Genomic DNA, 17,438 nt, shown 5'->3' with positions numbered 1-17,438 from the left:
TAGCGTCTCATGGGGTTGATTATCCACAGGGTGATGAAACTCAACAGCTATATCACATTCAGAAAGTCTGTGGCAAAGAACCTCATGATTCTGTGTTGTATGCAACCGTATTAATCAATGGCCAGAAGTGCAAAATGGAAGTGGATTCGGGGTCTGGGGTATCCTTAATTAACAGAGACACCTTTAAGCACATATTTTCTGGGACCCTTGCTCCAAAGTTGTCAAGTCCATCATGCATTCTGCATGATTACTATGCAAAGAAGGTCAATATTGTTGGATGCTACACTGTAGATGTAAAGTATGGCTCCTTCCAAGGGAATCTTCCACTTATAATTTTGGAGGGGCAGAGGAAAAACCTCTTGGGGAGAAAGTGGTTCTCATCAATAGGGATTAGCGTTCAAGGAATTCACGCCCTTACTACAGGTCGGCTTGCAGCAATTGTTAATACATTTCCAAGGGTTTGTCTGAAGAATTGGGAGACTACAACAGGAATCCAGTGTCACTCCATCTGGATCCATCTATTGCACCAATGTGCATGAAAGCCAGGAATGTGCCTTTTGCATTGTGGGAAAAAATTAAAGAAGAGCTTGAGCATCTCATCAAGCAAGGTGTGCTAGATCCAGTTACACAGACCCAGTGGGCTACGCCCATTGTGCCGGTATTAAAGCCTAATGGGAAGGTGAGACTGTGTGGAGAGTACGAGTGCACTGTGAATGAGGCACCTAAGCAGCAGCCATACCCAGTGCCTGCTGTCAATCAACTCCTCGCTGTTCTTGGTGGAGGGAAGGTCTTTGCAAAACTTGACCTGGCCTAAGCATATCAACGGTTGTCGATGATTCTGCAGCAGGTGCCCAAACAATAACCACTCATCAAGGGGCATTCCGAGCAAAGCATCTGCAGTTCGGAATTTCTGTGGCCTCTGGACTGTTCCAACAATTCATGGAAACCCTACTTTCTGGAATTCCAGGTGTTGTACCACACTTTGACGATGCCCTGCTCATGGGATCAACAGAGCAAGAACTTGCTGAACGACTTCAAGAAGCCCTAAATTGTTTTGACACATCCAACATTCGGGCAAAAAAGGAGAAATGTGAAATTGGAACCTCCAGCATAACATTTTTGGACTATCATATTGATGCTTCTGGCAGTCTCCCCGCTGACGGAAAAGCACGTGCCTTTCATGATGCAGCTGCTCCAAAAACAGAGCAGGAACTTCAAGCCTTCTTGGGATGTCTCAATTTCTACCCTGTGTTTCTTCCACGGAAGGCTACCTTTGCTGAGCCACTGCATCGCTTGCTGGGAAAAGGAGTTCCATGGAAATGGACCAGCCAGCATGAGAAGGCTTTCCAGAATGTCAAACACATGCTGAGGCCAAATTCTGTGCTTGTACATTATGATGAACCCCTCCCCTCTGCTAATCCTTACTACTGATGCTTCTTCTTACAGGGTTGGTGCTGTGCTAAGCCACAAATATCCAGGTGGTACAGAGGCACCAACAGCTTATTATTCAAGGACTATGTCATCCCCTGAAAGGCACTTCGCACAAATTGACAGAGAAGCCTTGACTGTTATTGCAGGAGTCAGACAGTGCCACAACTATCTCCGTGGCCATGCTTTTGAAATATGCAGGACCACACGCCTCTTCTAGGAATCTTCTCTCCTGGTGAGCCTACTCCCTGCATACTATCCCCTCGCATGCAGCACTGCAGCATTCTGCTCCCTGCTTATGATGATACACTTACCAGGAAAGGCAATAGCTAATGCTGATGTATTGAGTCAGGTACCACTTCAAATTCCAGTTTTTGTCTGCTGGAAGTCTTGATGCTAGAAGCCCTTCCTGACTAGGGATGGGGGAGAAATCCTCCACGGACCTCAGTGAGGCAGGATTCAAAAGAATCCCCCCCCCCCCGGAGTCTGTGGAGGATCGGAAGACTTACCTCTGCCTCCTGGAGGAATCCTCACCAGCCAGAACCTCCCTGCCGGTCGGCTCTGGAGTGCCAGCAATACGGCTGCCTTTGCCATATCGCTGGCAGGGCGGCCTGACTGCGGACGCAAATGGCATCGCCATTTGTGGCCGTAAAGGCCTTAGTTTAAGGTAAATGCAGCTGTAAATGGCTGCATTTACCTTAAACTAAGGCCTTTACGGCTGCAAATGGTGTCCTGGATGCCATTTGCATCCGTGCTTTTCATTAACGCCGTAGGCTATGCAAATATTTGTGTAGCCTATCACGTAAAAGCGTGATATTTGCATAGCCTATCACGTAATAGCCTATCACATTAATGAAAAGCATGAACGCAAATGGCGTCCAGGACGCCATTTGCAGCTGTAAAGGCCTTAGTTTAAAGTAAATGCAGCCATTTACCTTAAGTCAGTCAGTTAACTAGTAGTCAGTTAACTACTACCCTTCAGCCAGCGATACGGCACGACGGCTGTATCGCTGGCGCTTCGGAGCTGGCCAGCAGCTCCATGGAATCGCCGTGGTGTGGAGCCGGACAACGAGCATTCCGGGGGGAGGAACGGATCGCTTCCTCCCCCCCACAGACCCCCTCCCCCTGGACTGGCAGGTAAGGGAGTCGTACATCCCTATTCCTGACCCAGCTGTTCCGGCTGATCAAATTGCTAGGCTGACTGCTCGAAATCCTGTACTGGCTCAAGCTTTAAACCGAGTATGGAGGGGATGGCCAGATGAAGAACTGCCAGAGGATGTACGCTATTCTAACGCCGTCAGCATGAGACGTCTGCCATAAGGGATGTCTGCTGTGGGGAAACAGTGTTGTTAATCCAGATAAGGGTCATCAAACCATCTTGACCACGATGCGTGCAGCTCATCCAGGGATCGTTTGCATGAAAGTATTTGAAAGAACTGCAAATGAGTGCGGCACTTGTCAAGCCACTAGGCACAATCCCCTAGGGCACATATCTTTCCATGGGAAGTGATCAAGAAGCCTTGGTCAAGAATCCGTATTGATTTTGCAGGACCATTTCAAGGAAAAATCTTCAAGAATCCGTATTGATTTTGCAGGACCATTTCAAGGAAAAATCTTCTTGGTTGTGGTAGATTCTTACTCGAAGTGGCCTGAAGTAGTCTTCGTACCATCACAAACACCTGCTGCAACAATCACAGCATTGAGCCACTTATGCGCAACCCATGGGTTGCCCGATACTATAGTCTCAGACAATGGGACTGCTTTTACATCTGCTGAATTTAAATCTTTTGCGGACAAGAAATGTATTCGGGCTGTCACCATTGCACCTCGTCATCCCCGAGCAAATGGCTGAATGGATGGTGCAGACAACAGAAGATGCCCTGAAGCGCATTGTGTGAAGACTAGGGATGTACGAAAATCACTTACCTTTCGGGGATTATGCTGATGGTGCGGGGGGAGGGGTTCCATCCCTCCCCCCGGAATCCTCGCCGGGGGGGAGGCGCTCCGTTCCTCCCCCCCCGGAATCTTGGCCGGCCGGCTGTGCTCCGCAGCGATTCTGCAGAGCCGCCGGCCGACTCCGCCAGCAGCCGGACATCCGGCCGCTGGCTAGCACGGATGCAAATGGCAGCAGCTGTAGCCGCCGCCGTTTGCGTCCCTGCAATCAGCCATGATAGGCTATGTAAATGTTTACATAGCCTATCACAGCTGATTAAAAAAAAAACGCGCATACGCAAATGGCGGCGCCCATGGGCGCCGCCATTTGCATTCCTTATTTTGGCATGTCTTAGTCTACGTAAACATTTATGTAGACTACGACGGCGAAAATAAGGGGAACGCAAATAGTGTAGACGCTACACTATTTGCGTTCCCCTTATTTTCGCCGTCTTAGTCTACGTAAATGTTTACGTAGGCTAAGACGTGCCAAAATAAGGAACACAAATGGCGGCGCCCATGGGCGCCACCATTTGCGTACGCACGTTTTGTTTTTGGTTTTTTTAATCAGCCGTGATAGGCTACGTAAACATTTACGTAGCCTATCACGATGTGTTTTTTTTTAATTTAGCTGTGATAGGCTACATAAATCTTTACGTAGCCTATCACCTTTTTTGTTTGTTTGTTTGTTTGTTTGTTTTAAACCTGGAAATGGCGGCGGCAGCAGCAGCCGGTTGGAAGACCGGCAGCCGCCGCCGGAGCGCTGCCGCCAGGAAGATCCGCCCCAGGTGAGTCCCGTCCCAGGGGGGTGGCGGGGGGGTGGCGGGCTGTTCCGCCACCGATTTCGGGGGGCCGAATGTGCTGGCATTCAGCCTCCCCGAGATCCGTGGCGGAACTTTCGTACAGCCCTAGTGAAGACACTGGCCAACACGCCTTGCCAGGTTTCTCATTGCTCAACATGTTACTCCTTGTGCAACCAGAGGAGTCAGTCCTGCAGAGTTACTAATGGGGCAGCATCTAAACATTTGCCTTGCCCTTGACCATCTCCACCCAGATTTAGCTGAAGACTTACAAAGCAAACTGGAGCAAGCTCTGCCTTCTCAGCTCGTACCCTCTGTTCATTTGCCCCACAAGATTAGGTGTTTGCTAGGAACTATGGTACTGGACCGAGGTGGGTTCCTTCCTCTATCCCTGAGGTCGCTGGGCCTGTGTCCTACAAGGTCCAGTGTGCAGATGGGTCAGTGTGGCATTGCCATGTTGACCAGCTGAGAGGAAGGTGCTCGGGCCAGAGTGGGTTGTCATCAGGAGAGGTAGCTGCTGATCTATCTGGAAGTGATGAGTTTCTCTCATTGCCTGTTGAAGTGCCAGAACCACTAAGCAATGGGAGCGGTACCCCCTCCATACCTACAGCATATACTGAAAGGAAGTCATCTGAGCAATCCACACCTGCTGCGGAGTGCAGAGGGCGTGCTGTGAAAGGGTTCCTCCTCGTTGGTTGGAAGGCTATGATAGCTAAGGGGGGAGGAATGTTATGTATCCCAGCGGGGGCACTATGGGTTAGTTATTGTTTTGAACCTTGGCAGCTCCTGCAGAACTGGGAGCAGCAACAGTGGGTGGAGCTCTGCTAAGCCCCCACTTCCGCCTGTGCTGAATAAAGAACAGGTCTGCGTGGGGCCCGCCAATTCAGTCACTGGTGCAGTCATCCCTTTTACCAATGCAACAGGGTCTGTGGATCCTCATGTAGCTGAAGGACAGTAGAGGCCACTGGGAAGGACAGGCTTGCTAGAGGGGCCAGTTGAGAGAGTCAGCATGGCTGAAGGAAGCTGGGTGGCCACGTAATTGGGGCCCAAGGAAAGAGAGTGGATGGTGGAAGCAGAGTTGAGAAACAGCACGGCCAAGGAGGAAGCAGGGATGCGGAAAACCTCGCAAAGGCCTAAGGACGGGAAGGCTTTGGGGCTGTTAGCAGGAGGGAAGTGGGCAGGCAAGAGAAATCTGGAATATTGGTGCCTGTGGGCTAGGGCAGCAGGTTGTCGTGTCAGTGCCTAGACCCTGCAAGGGCTCCGTCAGTCACTGCAAGAGTCGGAGAGCTGGGCACACTCCGCCGTGGGTCTCTTCCACCATCACTTCACAGCAAGCGGGATCACCAGAAGTAAGTGGTCCTCCTTTGGGTTGCTTCTGCACTGCTGCTGAATCGAGCCTCCAAAGGGACCTCATACCAAGAAGTCAAGCAGACTGTGGGGGAAGCTGAAATCCCTGCGGCTGGGACACTGAGCCCCCGAGCCTTGCTCTTTAGCCTCTGTCAATGCAGCTAGATGGCATTGCTCTTCCACCCACTAACCCTGCCCAAATTGGCCTAGTTCTTCTGACTAAAGTTTTTTAAAGACTGCTATATGGTTCTGTTTACAGAAGATGCTAATGAAATGTGGCAAGTAAATAAGGTTAGGTTTACTTTAAAAAAAGAAAAGAAAAAGCCCTCACCAACCTCTCCCGTGCGTTTAATTAATGTTCTGCTATTCAAGGCTTGCACATTACTCAGTAAAGATGCTTGAAAACTTTCCCCCAAGAAAGGTAGCCCTCCTTCAGCATGCCCGCACATGCCAGCGGAAGCAGCAGAGCAGATGCCGCTTTGCCGTCGCATGAAGGGATCATGCGCGTGGCTCATTGGAGCAGTTGGAGAGATGCACCGGGACAATATTTTCAAACCATGTGGAAAGAAGAATGAGTAAGAGCAGAATGGACAGGTAGGTAACTGAAAAAACACAAGGCGCAAACACGGGAGAGCATAGACCCACAAATGGAAGGAAAATGTCTCAAGATGCTGGAATAAAGACTTTATTGGTAAAAAAAGCCCAACACATTTTGGCCTATTTTTATTTTAAGGCCTTCTTCAAGGGATTATAAAAACACCTGCAGAAATTCCTGTAATAATGTCTCCTACTAAAAAGGAGTTGCCAGTGAATTTAGTAGGAAAACTACTATAAGAATAGGTAACCTTGAAGGGCGATAGGAATTGGTCATCTTGTGGTGACACATTCTTGTAAAAGTGGATAATGTAAACTGGCCTTCATTTTTTTATTTCACAGTGACTGCTATTCCTGTTTGTCAGGCTGGAGAAACTGAGGCTGAAGGGTAGGAACTTGACCACAGCTATCCACTTAGGCCAGGGTTCAGGCACGATTTGAATCTGGTTGGTCAGTTGCAAACTGGATCTCACGGAACATTTATTCAACATTCTTGTCACGGAAAGGAGTTTCCTCATGCTGCCCTGCGTGTGTTTCAGTATCTTAACATTCATTTTGCAGGTGCTGGTCTGAAGACTTATGGACTCTGCTCCTCCACAGCTGAAAATGTTAATTGCTGCTGCATTTCCTTTCTTGAATACAGCTGGGAAGTCCCCAAGGCTCCAGAGTATGCAAGGGTCTCTCTCCACACATGCAGGGGCTTCCCTGTGGCTTTCTGTGCCAGTGAATGCTTTGTGCATACACTGGGAAAACCCTCATGCCTCAGCCCATTTGTTCTCCAGCTCAAAACCTGCACAGCTTGCCCCTGCCTGCATGGAATCTCAGGTGTAGGTTGGTGTCTCTGCACTGGATACACTGACTTCACAGTAATCACTTGATTCTCTAATGAAGGGAGGTGGGTTCTAGGTTCTGGGACGGGGTCCAAAGCAGATCTAGTAACAATGTAGTATCTATTCCCTGCTTGACTGCCTCGAGAACCCACATTGCGGAAGGCAGCAGCATCCCTTCTGGGGTGGGACGGGGACTTCGCTCAAGAGCCGGTTTGCTCAACGTTCCTTGCCAGGAAGCTTCCCTGGCGCTTCCATTCTCATGTTCTTCTGGGACGAACATTCACTATCGTGTGCCGTTTTATTGAAGGACTAATGGATGGTGCGCCACATCACTGGAAGCTTGTGTGGGGAACCTGAGTGGAGACTGAGTCGAGCTGGACTCCTGCATTACAGTGGTGGATGTGTTCAAGACTTCAGTTCTGCTAGGGATGGACGAAAGTCACTTACCTGATCCCGAAGCTTGCTTTGCGGTGGAGGGGAGGTGCTCCATCCCTTCCCCCGAAATTCTGGGCGGGGGGAGGCGCCCCGTCCCTCCCCGCCGAAATTCTGGACGGGGGGGAGGCGCCCCATCCCTCCCCGCCGCAATTCTGGCTGGGGGGGAGCGCCCCATCTCTCCGGCTGCGAAACCTCTTCCCCTGCCAGGATGCAAATGGCGGCGGCCATAGCTGCCGCCATTTGCGTCCCTGGCCTGCAGTCAGCCGTGAGAGGCTACGTAAATGTTTACGCAGCCTATCACGGCTGACTTTGAAAAAAAAAAGCGTACGCAAATGGTGGCGCCCATAGGCGCCGCCATTTGCGTTCCTTATTTTGGCACAGGTAATCTACATAAATATTTACATAGACTACCCGTGCCAAAATAAGGAATGCAAATGGCGGCGCCCATGGGCGCCTCCATTTGTGTACGTGCTTTTTTTTTTTTTTTTCAAAGTCAGCCGTGATAGGCTACGTAAACATTTACGTAGCCTATCACGGTGTTCTTTGAAAATCTAGCCGTGATAGACTACGTAAATCTTTATGTAGCCTATCACGTTTGTTGTTGTTGTTGTTTTACTTGGAAATGGCGGCAGCGGCAGCCGGTCGGAAGACCAGCCGCCGCTGCACCACCGCCGGGAGCCGCCACCACCAGGGACATTCGCACAAGGTAAGTCCCATCCGGGGGGGGGGGCAGGGGGGCAGACCGTTCCTCCACCAATTCCGGGGGGCCGAATGCGTTGGCATTCGGCCTCCCGGAGATTCGTGGAGAAATTCTCTGACGTCCCTAAGTTCTGCCCTTAATAACGTGTGGTGAAAATTCCGCACATTTCGGCTGAATCCAGAATCAGGTCAAGTGACTCAGCTATGTCAGTGAAGTGTCTGTGGAGCACAGGTGTGCAATATGTTGTGTTGGCTTCATTCCCCCACCAACCATACGTAAGGAAGCATCTTCTCTGGTGCGAGGACAGTGACACAAAATACTCTCTGGACCCACCACAAGAAGGGCTTCCTCTGGCCTTGGGGATGAGCCCTCCACAAACCTGCTAGGCAGGGGGGGCGAGCGTGCAGTCCGAGGCAGCCTCCCTGTGTGTTCAAGAATTGTTGCAGGGCAGCCTGCCTTTCAGTGCTGCTCACAAGGGGTTCCCCTCTGGAAGGGGGACTTTCGTCCCCCCCTGACACCCTTTTAGAATTCAGATCTTACTCTGGGTAGTGTTCCCAAGTGGTCAGGCCCTCCCTTGAATCTTGGTCAGACACCTCCCAATTAGATGACACAAACCCAATTGTTAACTAAAGAACTTTATTTAACAGATGAACAAGACAAATAGGGTAAGGGAGCAAACAGAGGATACGCTAAAAATAAGACAAAACCTATAAGCTGTCCACTTTACAGATCCTGCGCCTTTGTCCCTCATGTGCAGACTGGAACTCCCTGGGGAGGCCCCCTGCCCCTTACACTCCTTCATGGGCTCCGGAGCGATGTAGCTGCCATTCTCCAGCAGACCCACCCCTCCCCAGTTTCCCAACATGGTCTTCAGACCCCCTGTTGAAGGGGTAGTTGGCAAGGGCCACGTGCCGTTCTGCACAGACACCCCCCCACACACACACACACACCTGGGCCTTGTTAGCTTGGCCGGCAGATAACCAAAAAGGATCTTTTTGGCCCAGGTCCAGCAGGCCAGCAACACGTAAAGGGAGAGTAGTGAATGTTTAGGCAAGAAGCACAGCACCTCACCATGTCCTCTCACTGAGAGAGAGTTTGGGGAGTCTGCCATCCTGAACACGCTCTACAGCACAGCCCTCCCCTTACACACACACACACACATCTAATTTGTGGACATCACAAGACACACAAGTACCCACATGTATAACCGCTTCACAAAAACACATACATTTTAGACGCGATCCCAGATTCCCCAAAACCATATATAGGGACAGGGACCCTGATTAAACTTTTTAAAAGCAAAACAAAATCCTTGGCACATGTTTTAACAGTTCATAGTCTGATTGGCCTCAGATACATTGCTCAGCAGCACACCCTCCTCCAGGGTCCCAACAAAATGCCCCCTCCCCACCAGATGGGAGAAACCAGCCAGGCAGACGGCCCCCCTCAGCGTAACCCACGCGGTACGGCCGGTAGCGATCCCCTCCTCCCTGCAGGGATCGTGGAGCTGTGGCCCAGCCTGGTTCTGAGCATCTCCGCTCTGCCGTGCCACAAGCCCTTTCATGCGCCTCCTTTGATGTCGCTTGTTTGTTTCCTGCCTGAGTGTGACTGACAACATTGATCCCTTTCCATTGCAGCCTGTGACCAGCTTGCACTTGGTGTTGTAGCAATATTTGGGCCTTCCCAGGGCTCCTGTACCAATGCAGTCCAGTCCATTTGCAATGCACTGGAAGTCCCCCACATACAGCTACGGTGGAAGCATCACCCTTTGGATAATAAAGACACTTTCTATGTCAACCTTTACCCGGACTATGCCTCCCTCAGCCACGCCATCTTGGACCTTGTACAGTACCTGAAGTGGAGGTCAGCAACGGTGGTATATGATGATAGCACAGGTAAGCAGAGCCCCTTCAGAGCGCTTCCATTTCGTTGATTCTAGTGGATGGATCCTTGTCACATTACAAAAGCCGATGTGTCCTCTGGGGGCCTTCAAGAAGCACAGAGGGTCGAGGAAGAGCCTTGAGGGACATCTGTGTGGGGCTGCCCTTGAGAAGCATTTGGAAACTACAGCTAGTGCAAAATGCAGCGGCCAGACCATTGTGTGGTGTGTACTTTAGAGGGTGCAGATCACCAGTCTTAAACCAACTCCACTGGCTTCCAGTTAGTTTCCAAGCCCAGTTCAAGGTTTTGACCTCTAAAGCTCTAAATGGCTTGGGGCCAGGATTCCTGAAAGACCCCTCCTCCCATAGGAGCCTGCCCTTAATCAAAGTGTGATCTTCATCAGAGACCCTGCAGTAAGGGAAGCTGGGCTGGTGGGTGCATGAGACGGGGCCTTTTCTGTAGCAGCACCCCAACTCTAGCATTACTCCAACAGTTTGGCTCCATCCCAGATGAGTTTTAGACAGGCAGTAAAACCTGCCCTGTTTCAATGGGCCTTTGATGGACGTTAATATTGTTCTGGCTTCTTTTAAAGAAAATGTTGTTTCCATTTTTGCTCTGTTGTGATTTTATTGTATTGTTGTTTTAAATTGTTTCTCACTTTGAGGGCTCTGGTGGGCAGAAAGGCAATTTATAAATACTTTTTAATAGATAACTAAAATAAATAATGTTTTCCAGGTCATTTCAGAGTGGCCGGAAAATATTGTAAAACAGGTGCTCACTACGTAAAATAGAATAACACTGAGGGCTGTGCAGTCTGACCTCATCAGTGTCACTGGGAAGCCTTGACTGTCACAAAGGAATTCCTTATTTCTTAATGGGCCTGACCTTTTCTTCTTCTCTTGCGTTGTTGCATATCATTTCCTGGTAAAAGATTGGCCCTATCTCTCTGGGGAAAAATGCCAAAGTGGATCTATAACGTGTCTCTCGGGGCAACTGTTATAGGAAACTGTTTTATACCACCAAGCTGGACTGCTGGTTGGTCTTTCTAGCCTAGATCTATTATCTTGCAGTCTGACTAGCGGGTCCCAAATATGAAGAAATTTGCAGATTTTGGTAAAGTCTCCCACATTCATTTTTTTTAAAAATGTCAAGTTCTTTCCCTCTGGAACATGACAAAATTTGTGAATTTTGGCTCTCTCTCCCAGTTCTCAGGCAGATGAGTTTTCTAGTCCTGCTACCTAAGCTCCTTTAACTCAGGGGTGGGGAAATTTGAATTCCCTGGGGGCCACACACCCACACTTTGCTGTTATGCATTGCCAAATTCTGGTGGTGGTGGCTGCAGTGAAACCATCAGAGATTTGCTTTAAAGCTAAATTTGGCCTTTTTAGGCCTCCATTGCAGTTTGCTGCTGAACTTCAGCTCACCACTGCAGCAGTCAGTTTATTGCCCGGGGGGTAGGAGGTGGGACGCACTTAAGGCCAGGGTGCTGCGTGTTTCCCACACCTGCATGTTGCACACTCCTGCTTTAACTGGAGGTGTTGGGATTGAACTGGAGACTCTATGTGCTCTGCCCACTGAGCTGCTCCTCAGTGAGCAGACAGCATCTTTTCCCTGGAAGAGAATAATCGGGGCCTCCTTACAGCTCAGAATGCGCACCTCGTAATCATATTCACAAACACATCCTCCCTTTCTCATGTTAGAGACAAAAAAGTCACTTCTGAACGTGTGTGTTTTCAGGGACGTCCTGCCCTACCAGCCCCCGGCACAGTCAAGTGCTCTGCCAGGGTATTCTGGCGGTGGATTGGGTTGTGCTGTTTTTCTGCAGAGAGTTTCTGGCTAATGCAGTATCATAACTGCAGGCAGCAGGCTATGTTTTCGACAATAGAATTCATCAGCCCCAAGGAGTCCATTTGTCAGAGGTTCCAAGCCCGTTTGACCTTGGGAAGGTAGCTTAACTGTGACAGTGTGCCTAAGGAGTTTTTTGCCGTTTAAGATCTGGGGTGCTAACACTAAACCTGGGAACACAATTATAAAGTGAAGCATTGCAAGATTGGCCGGGTATGCACAACACAAGAGCCCACCAAGGGTTCATTTACCCTTGAGGAGCTGCAACACCTGCCAGCCGCTGTCATAAATATGCATCATGCAGCTGGGAGCTGGTGGGGTTGTCCTGTCCTGCAAACCCAGCTGGCGTTGGTTATGTGATGGTTAAACTATCATCACAGAACCTAGGGTCTGTTGTACGGTTATGCCAAGGTTGCTTAACCCTCAAATAAGCCCTGCTGGCCAGGTTCACGAGACACGACAACCTCTGACAACCCCCGGTCACGGGTCGCATACTCATAATGGCGATGGGCATGCACCACACCTCCTCGAGGGTAGATTAACCCTCGATGGGCTGTCATGTCAGGTGAACTGGCCCATCGTCTAAGGGGACTTTGAACCGCAAGGGGGTCATTCAGACAAACAGCTGAGCTGGTGAAGCCACCAAGCAGAAGGTTCACCCATTCTCGCAGCCATGTGGATGCTCAGGAAAGCCTGCCTGAGGACCAGGAGAGACCCCACATGGGAGGCAGCCTGCAGACCTGCTTACGGTGTGGATCCCCTGAATTGCATGGACTCTTCCTCTCGTGCTAGCACCACACATTCCTGTGTGAGCCGGCCGCCACTTGGGACCATTTCCTCTGAGTGTCTGCTTTATCTCATCAGCTCTTTGCAGCTCACTCCTTCCCTCAGAGAACTGCTTTGGGGAGGGGAGGCTGAAACGCCACTGCTGCAGCCCTCAGACCCTTGCTTTGGCAGCCAGAAGCCAGAGGAGACTCCTTGGGGGCAGGAGCAGATTTGGCCCTGGGGCCTCCAGTTGCCTATCTCTACCCTACAGCAAAAATGACCCCAGCCCCATAGATAAGTCAGCGTCCCACAACCCAGTGGCCTCCAGGAAGCCTCTCCTCTCACCACCTTGTAACCCATGACAACTCCAGTCATCCCCAGCCAGCATGCCCATTGGCTGTGCAGGTTGGGGAAGATGGGGGTGGTAGTCCAAACACATCTGGGCATCAGGTTGAAGGAGGCTGAGTGAAGAGGTGGTGAGAGGAGAGGCTTCCTTGTTATAAAAGAGCAGAACCCCAGTGGGCGGGGGGAGGGCAGGGAGAGAGATTTTTCCCCACTGTAACTTCACTGACCGCAGTTTGCTTCAGATGACAATCAGGTTTCCTTTCCGGGAGTAAGAGGGTTTGAATGGGGAGCCTGGTGCCCTTGTCCCACTGTGCCTGGTCTCCTGTGCTTGTGCTTGCTCTCCCCAAGGCCTCATCCGGCTGCAAGAGCTGATCATGGCCCCATCCAGATACAACATCCGCTTGAAAATCCGCCAGCTGCCCCTCGACACGGATGACACCCGGCCCCTGCTCAAGGAGATGAAGCGGGGGCGGGAGTTCCGGATCATCTTCGACTGCGCCCACACCATGGCGGTGCACATCCTCAAGCAGGTGGGCCCTCGGTGTGCGCGCGCGTGTGTGGATAACGGAGCAGCGGAATGGCATAGTGGTGAGCGCTTGGGGCCCGGGTGACCTGGGCTCCCAGCCTTGTTCTGGCCACGAGCGTTACTTCCGTTTGTCTTCCCTGACTCTCCGGCCAATCTGTCTTTCATGGAATGATCCAACTGCTAGTTTTATGAGAGGGAGAAAAAGCCATTTTCTCCACACTGTGCAAAATGTCACAGACCTCTATCAGGTCCCCCCAGTAGCCTTTTTTTCCAAGCTAAAAACACCCAAATCATGTAGCCTTTCCATATAGAGAAGGTGCCCCCATCTCCTGAGCATTTTGGTTGCACCTCCTTGCACCTTTCCGGCTCTGCCTTGTGAGAGAAAGCAACCAGGACTGTGCCCTGTATTCCAGATGGGACTGCGTTGCGGATGTCCCAGTATTGCAGATCTGCAAAACTCACCACCACACATCAGCCAGCTGCAAGCAGCACGGGACGCCGGTGAAGCCGCTGTGGAGTCACAGATGGGTCCTTAGTCATTCGCTGCAAGGGGGGGTGGCCCTCCGTGGAAGGCCGAAAGGGCAGTTAGTGTGGAGGGATGTTTTTTCCATTGGGGGAGGGGGAGAGAGAGTGGGGGGAGGTAGAATTTCATATGGAGCCCAGGGTGGGGATAGTTGGGCTCTGCTGGAGGGGAGGGGGCTTTGGGGGCAGAAGGTCAAAGGGCCTTCCAACAAGAGGGGGGACTGTGTGCTGTTGGGGGGGGGGACCAGGGATTCGGGATGTTGGAGAAATCCTCCACGGACCCCAATGAGGCTGGCTTCTATTGAATCCGGCCCCCCAAAGTCCGTGGAGGATCAGATCTCCTACCTTGTCTTCCAGCACGAAGTCCTCGCTGGCAGATCCTCCCTGCCACCAGCTCCGAAGACCCAGCGATACAGCCATCATGGCCGTATCGCCGGACTGTGGATGCAAATGGCATCCGCTACGCCATTTGCGTCCCTGCTCTCTAATGTGATAGGCTCTGTAAAGATTAATGTAGCCTATCACTGTAAAATGCAGGATGCAAATGGCACCTGCTACGCAGGATGACATTTGCGGACGAAGACCAGCCGTGGCCAGAAGTCCGGCAGCTCTGCGGACTTGCCGCAGAGTGGAGCCAGCCAGGGAGGATTCCAGGGGGAGAACCAGATTGCCTCCCCCCCCCCAGACTAAATGGCTGCATTTAGGCTAAGCTATCAGCTTCACAGCCGCAAATGGCACCCACTACGCCATTTGTGTCCGGAGCCTGACTTACAGCGATTCGGCACGGCAATGGCTGCCGGCCGTATCGACAGTGCAACAAGGTGCAAACAAGGGTAAAGCTGGAGCTCTAAGTGCAAACCAGGGTAAAGCTGGAGGTCAGCTGCTTTCCAGCAGCCTGGTCAGGAGGGATGGACAGATTGTTCCATCTGTTCTGTTTGTGTTTCGTGGATTGTCGGGCGTCTTTCGTTCTGTCAGCCAGTCATTGACAGAATTTGACTTTTTGTATGAGGATTTTGTTCATTCGCAAATGCACATTTGTACACACACACCCCATAAAAAATGGGTCCGGGCGTCCACAGAGTCTGCGCAACTCAGAAGAAGGTGGTCTGTTGCAGAATCCACAGGTTGAATTCATAGAAACTCATTTGAATCTGCTGTGGATTTTTCCGACATCCCTACTGGCCAGGCCTTTAGTGGCCTCCATGCTCCTGCAACTCTGGGTCGCTCTAAAATTAATGGAAGCTTCCAATGTAAGCCGCAAGCCTGAGAGGGATCATTGCAAATTGGTGGTAGAAGTGACATTTCCTGCCTTCCCTGACACTCGTGTAGTGGCTGTGTTGGGTGCTCTTCCCTTATTAGGCACTCCTATCATACGTCATTGTGCCCATCTGCTCCATTCATCACTGAAGGAAACTGGGCTGGGAAGAGGAGGAGAGGGATGCACACAGCCTGGGAAAACCCTGTGTGGGCATTCCAGGACATGGGCATTGCATGGAGGTGTGTAGCCTACCTGCAGCTTAACACGACCCAGAACTCAGCCATGGAATATCACCGTGTTTGCACTGATATCTCCTGCACACAGAGGACAAGTTCCCAGCACCTGCTAGTTTGCATCTTTGCAAGACGTTGATTTCTTCTTTCTGTGTGGAACAGGAATATCAGGCATTTGCTCTATTTTTCCCCTTGCACTTCTAAAGCAGCTAGAGGAAACTCTTGAGCATGTACAAAGTGCTTTTGAAAATCCCCCAAATTCTGAGTTAACTTACTTTTCAGGAGGAAAAGTGAACCATTTTCACAGTTTGATATGCAGCTTGCTGTGCTGGTACTTTAGAAAACCTCTGAGCGCATGGACCTCGCTTCAAATGAGGGCTTTAAAATATTTTGCATGCATCAAGAAATATGAGAGATGATTTCCAGCTTAAAGAGCAGAAGTTTGGGACAGGTGTGTGTCCTTTAGTATGCCTTGGAGCACCCTGTGTTGTTGGCTTCCCCAGGTTTTTCTCTCAACAGACAATTTGTGTATTTTCACAATTTGTGTATTTGCAAAACAAGTATGAAGTAACTGTTCCTGGATGAGACCATCTTGGTGCCAAATTTAGGCAATATAATTGATATTTTGTTTCTTTTTTTACATTCTCTTCTGGACTTGCAAAGGGAAAATGCTGATCTGAGTGACTAAAACTGGGCTGTGCCTAATCTGAGCCAGGGCTCAGTCCCGGAATGCTTTTGACCAGCCACATTAATCTCTGGGACACACAAGAGCCCTCCCAACGAAGCGTGGGTCTCTGACTGAACCACATGCAGCAGACTGCCTTTCCCCATGCTACTGTGCAACTTCATGTTTGAGATGAGGATTCCAGACTGGCATCAGCAGGGATGGCCTCCAGGAAGATTTAAGCCCCAGAACCTCTTGTTTGACACTGAAAACATGATGTATGAGGAACTGAAGAGTTTGCCTTTTCCCCTCCTGGCACAGGAGAAGCCGGGCCAACTCAGCAGGTCCCCGGGGCTCTGTGACTGGTTGCCCTTTCTGAGCACATCTGTTTGCTGGTGGCTGGACATCCGCTGTCACCCGCTTCGCAGCTGCTTATGGCGGGTGTCAGCCGGGACAGACGATTCCACCTCTCCCTCCCTTGCTCCCTCCCTTGGATAGGTTCTCTGTTCACATAATTTTAAGTGCAGGTTCGCCAAGCCAAAGTGCCTGTGTTATTCTAACATCCATCTCTATCTCCCCCTGCCACCGACTCCCCAGTGTTGTGTCTCCTATACACAGTCTACAGACAAGGCTTAATTTGAGCCAGACCTTAGGACTAGAGAGGCAGCAATAAAAGGAATGCCTCTGGATGCATTCAGAGTGCCTTTCCCTCTCCACTAAGAAAGTACTGCAAGAAGAGGGTCCTGTGTTGGACTTTGAATGGGGTGCAATACACCCTCAGCTGACCCATGCATTGGGGACTCCAGGAGGGATCGGGGGATCCACCCAGAGAGGCAGGGACAGGAGAGGCACACCGGAGGAAGGTTTGATTTGAGGCAGAGATGCTCACGTCCAGCCTGGTGTTGCTATGTGAGTGCCTGAAAACAGCCAGAAGAAGCGGGGGGGGGGGGATATTGGATGGGCAGGAGAGGCATTTCATGTGGTTCAGCATCAGGACTGGGGCCAGCAAGGAAGGCTCCCACTGACTCCTCTTCCAAGAGGTATTTGGCCTGGCCTGGCTAGGTGCACAGTCAGGGAGCTAGAAGGACCTGCCCCCAGGCGAGTGCTCAGGAGGTTTCACCCCAGGGGGGCTCTGTGGAGGTGAGGATGTTGGCCCCTCAGCGGAGTCAGGCTTGAGCGCTGCTGGCTTGGAGTGGGGGGCCACCTAGGCTCAGGCTTGAGGATACCTGGTAGTTGGCTCACTGCCAAAGCTCCAGCCCAGTGCCGCCGCCTCCTGCAGCCCTGGCCCATTGCCCTCCATGCTGCGGCGGGAAGCCAGAGTCGTGGCAGCAGG

At 51.0% G+C, this 17,438-nt stretch overlaps 1 protein-coding gene across 1 annotated transcript in view; it reads left to right on the top strand.

Moving 5' to 3' along the window:
- Positions 1 to 17,438, top strand: part of GRIK3 (glutamate ionotropic receptor kainate type subunit 3) — a 335,350-nt gene that overhangs the window by 202,845 nt on the left and 115,067 nt on the right. The window contains exons 3-4 of the mRNA XM_084816223.1: positions 9,704 to 9,961; positions 13,251 to 13,432. Of these exons, the coding sequence (XP_084672349.1) occupies positions 9,704 to 9,961; positions 13,251 to 13,432 (440 nt within the window). The remainder of the gene's footprint in view (positions 1 to 9,703; positions 9,962 to 13,250; positions 13,433 to 17,438) is intronic.

The sequence above is a fragment of the Heloderma suspectum genome, chromosome 10 (assembly GCF_057233095.1).
Source record: "Heloderma suspectum isolate Gila_16-S chromosome 10, 16-S_ref, whole genome shotgun sequence".
NCBI classification, from domain to species: domain Eukaryota; kingdom Metazoa; phylum Chordata; class Lepidosauria; order Squamata; family Helodermatidae; genus Heloderma; species Heloderma suspectum.
Note: the sequence above shows the minus strand (reverse complement) of the source record. Positions and strands in the feature narration are given on the sequence as shown.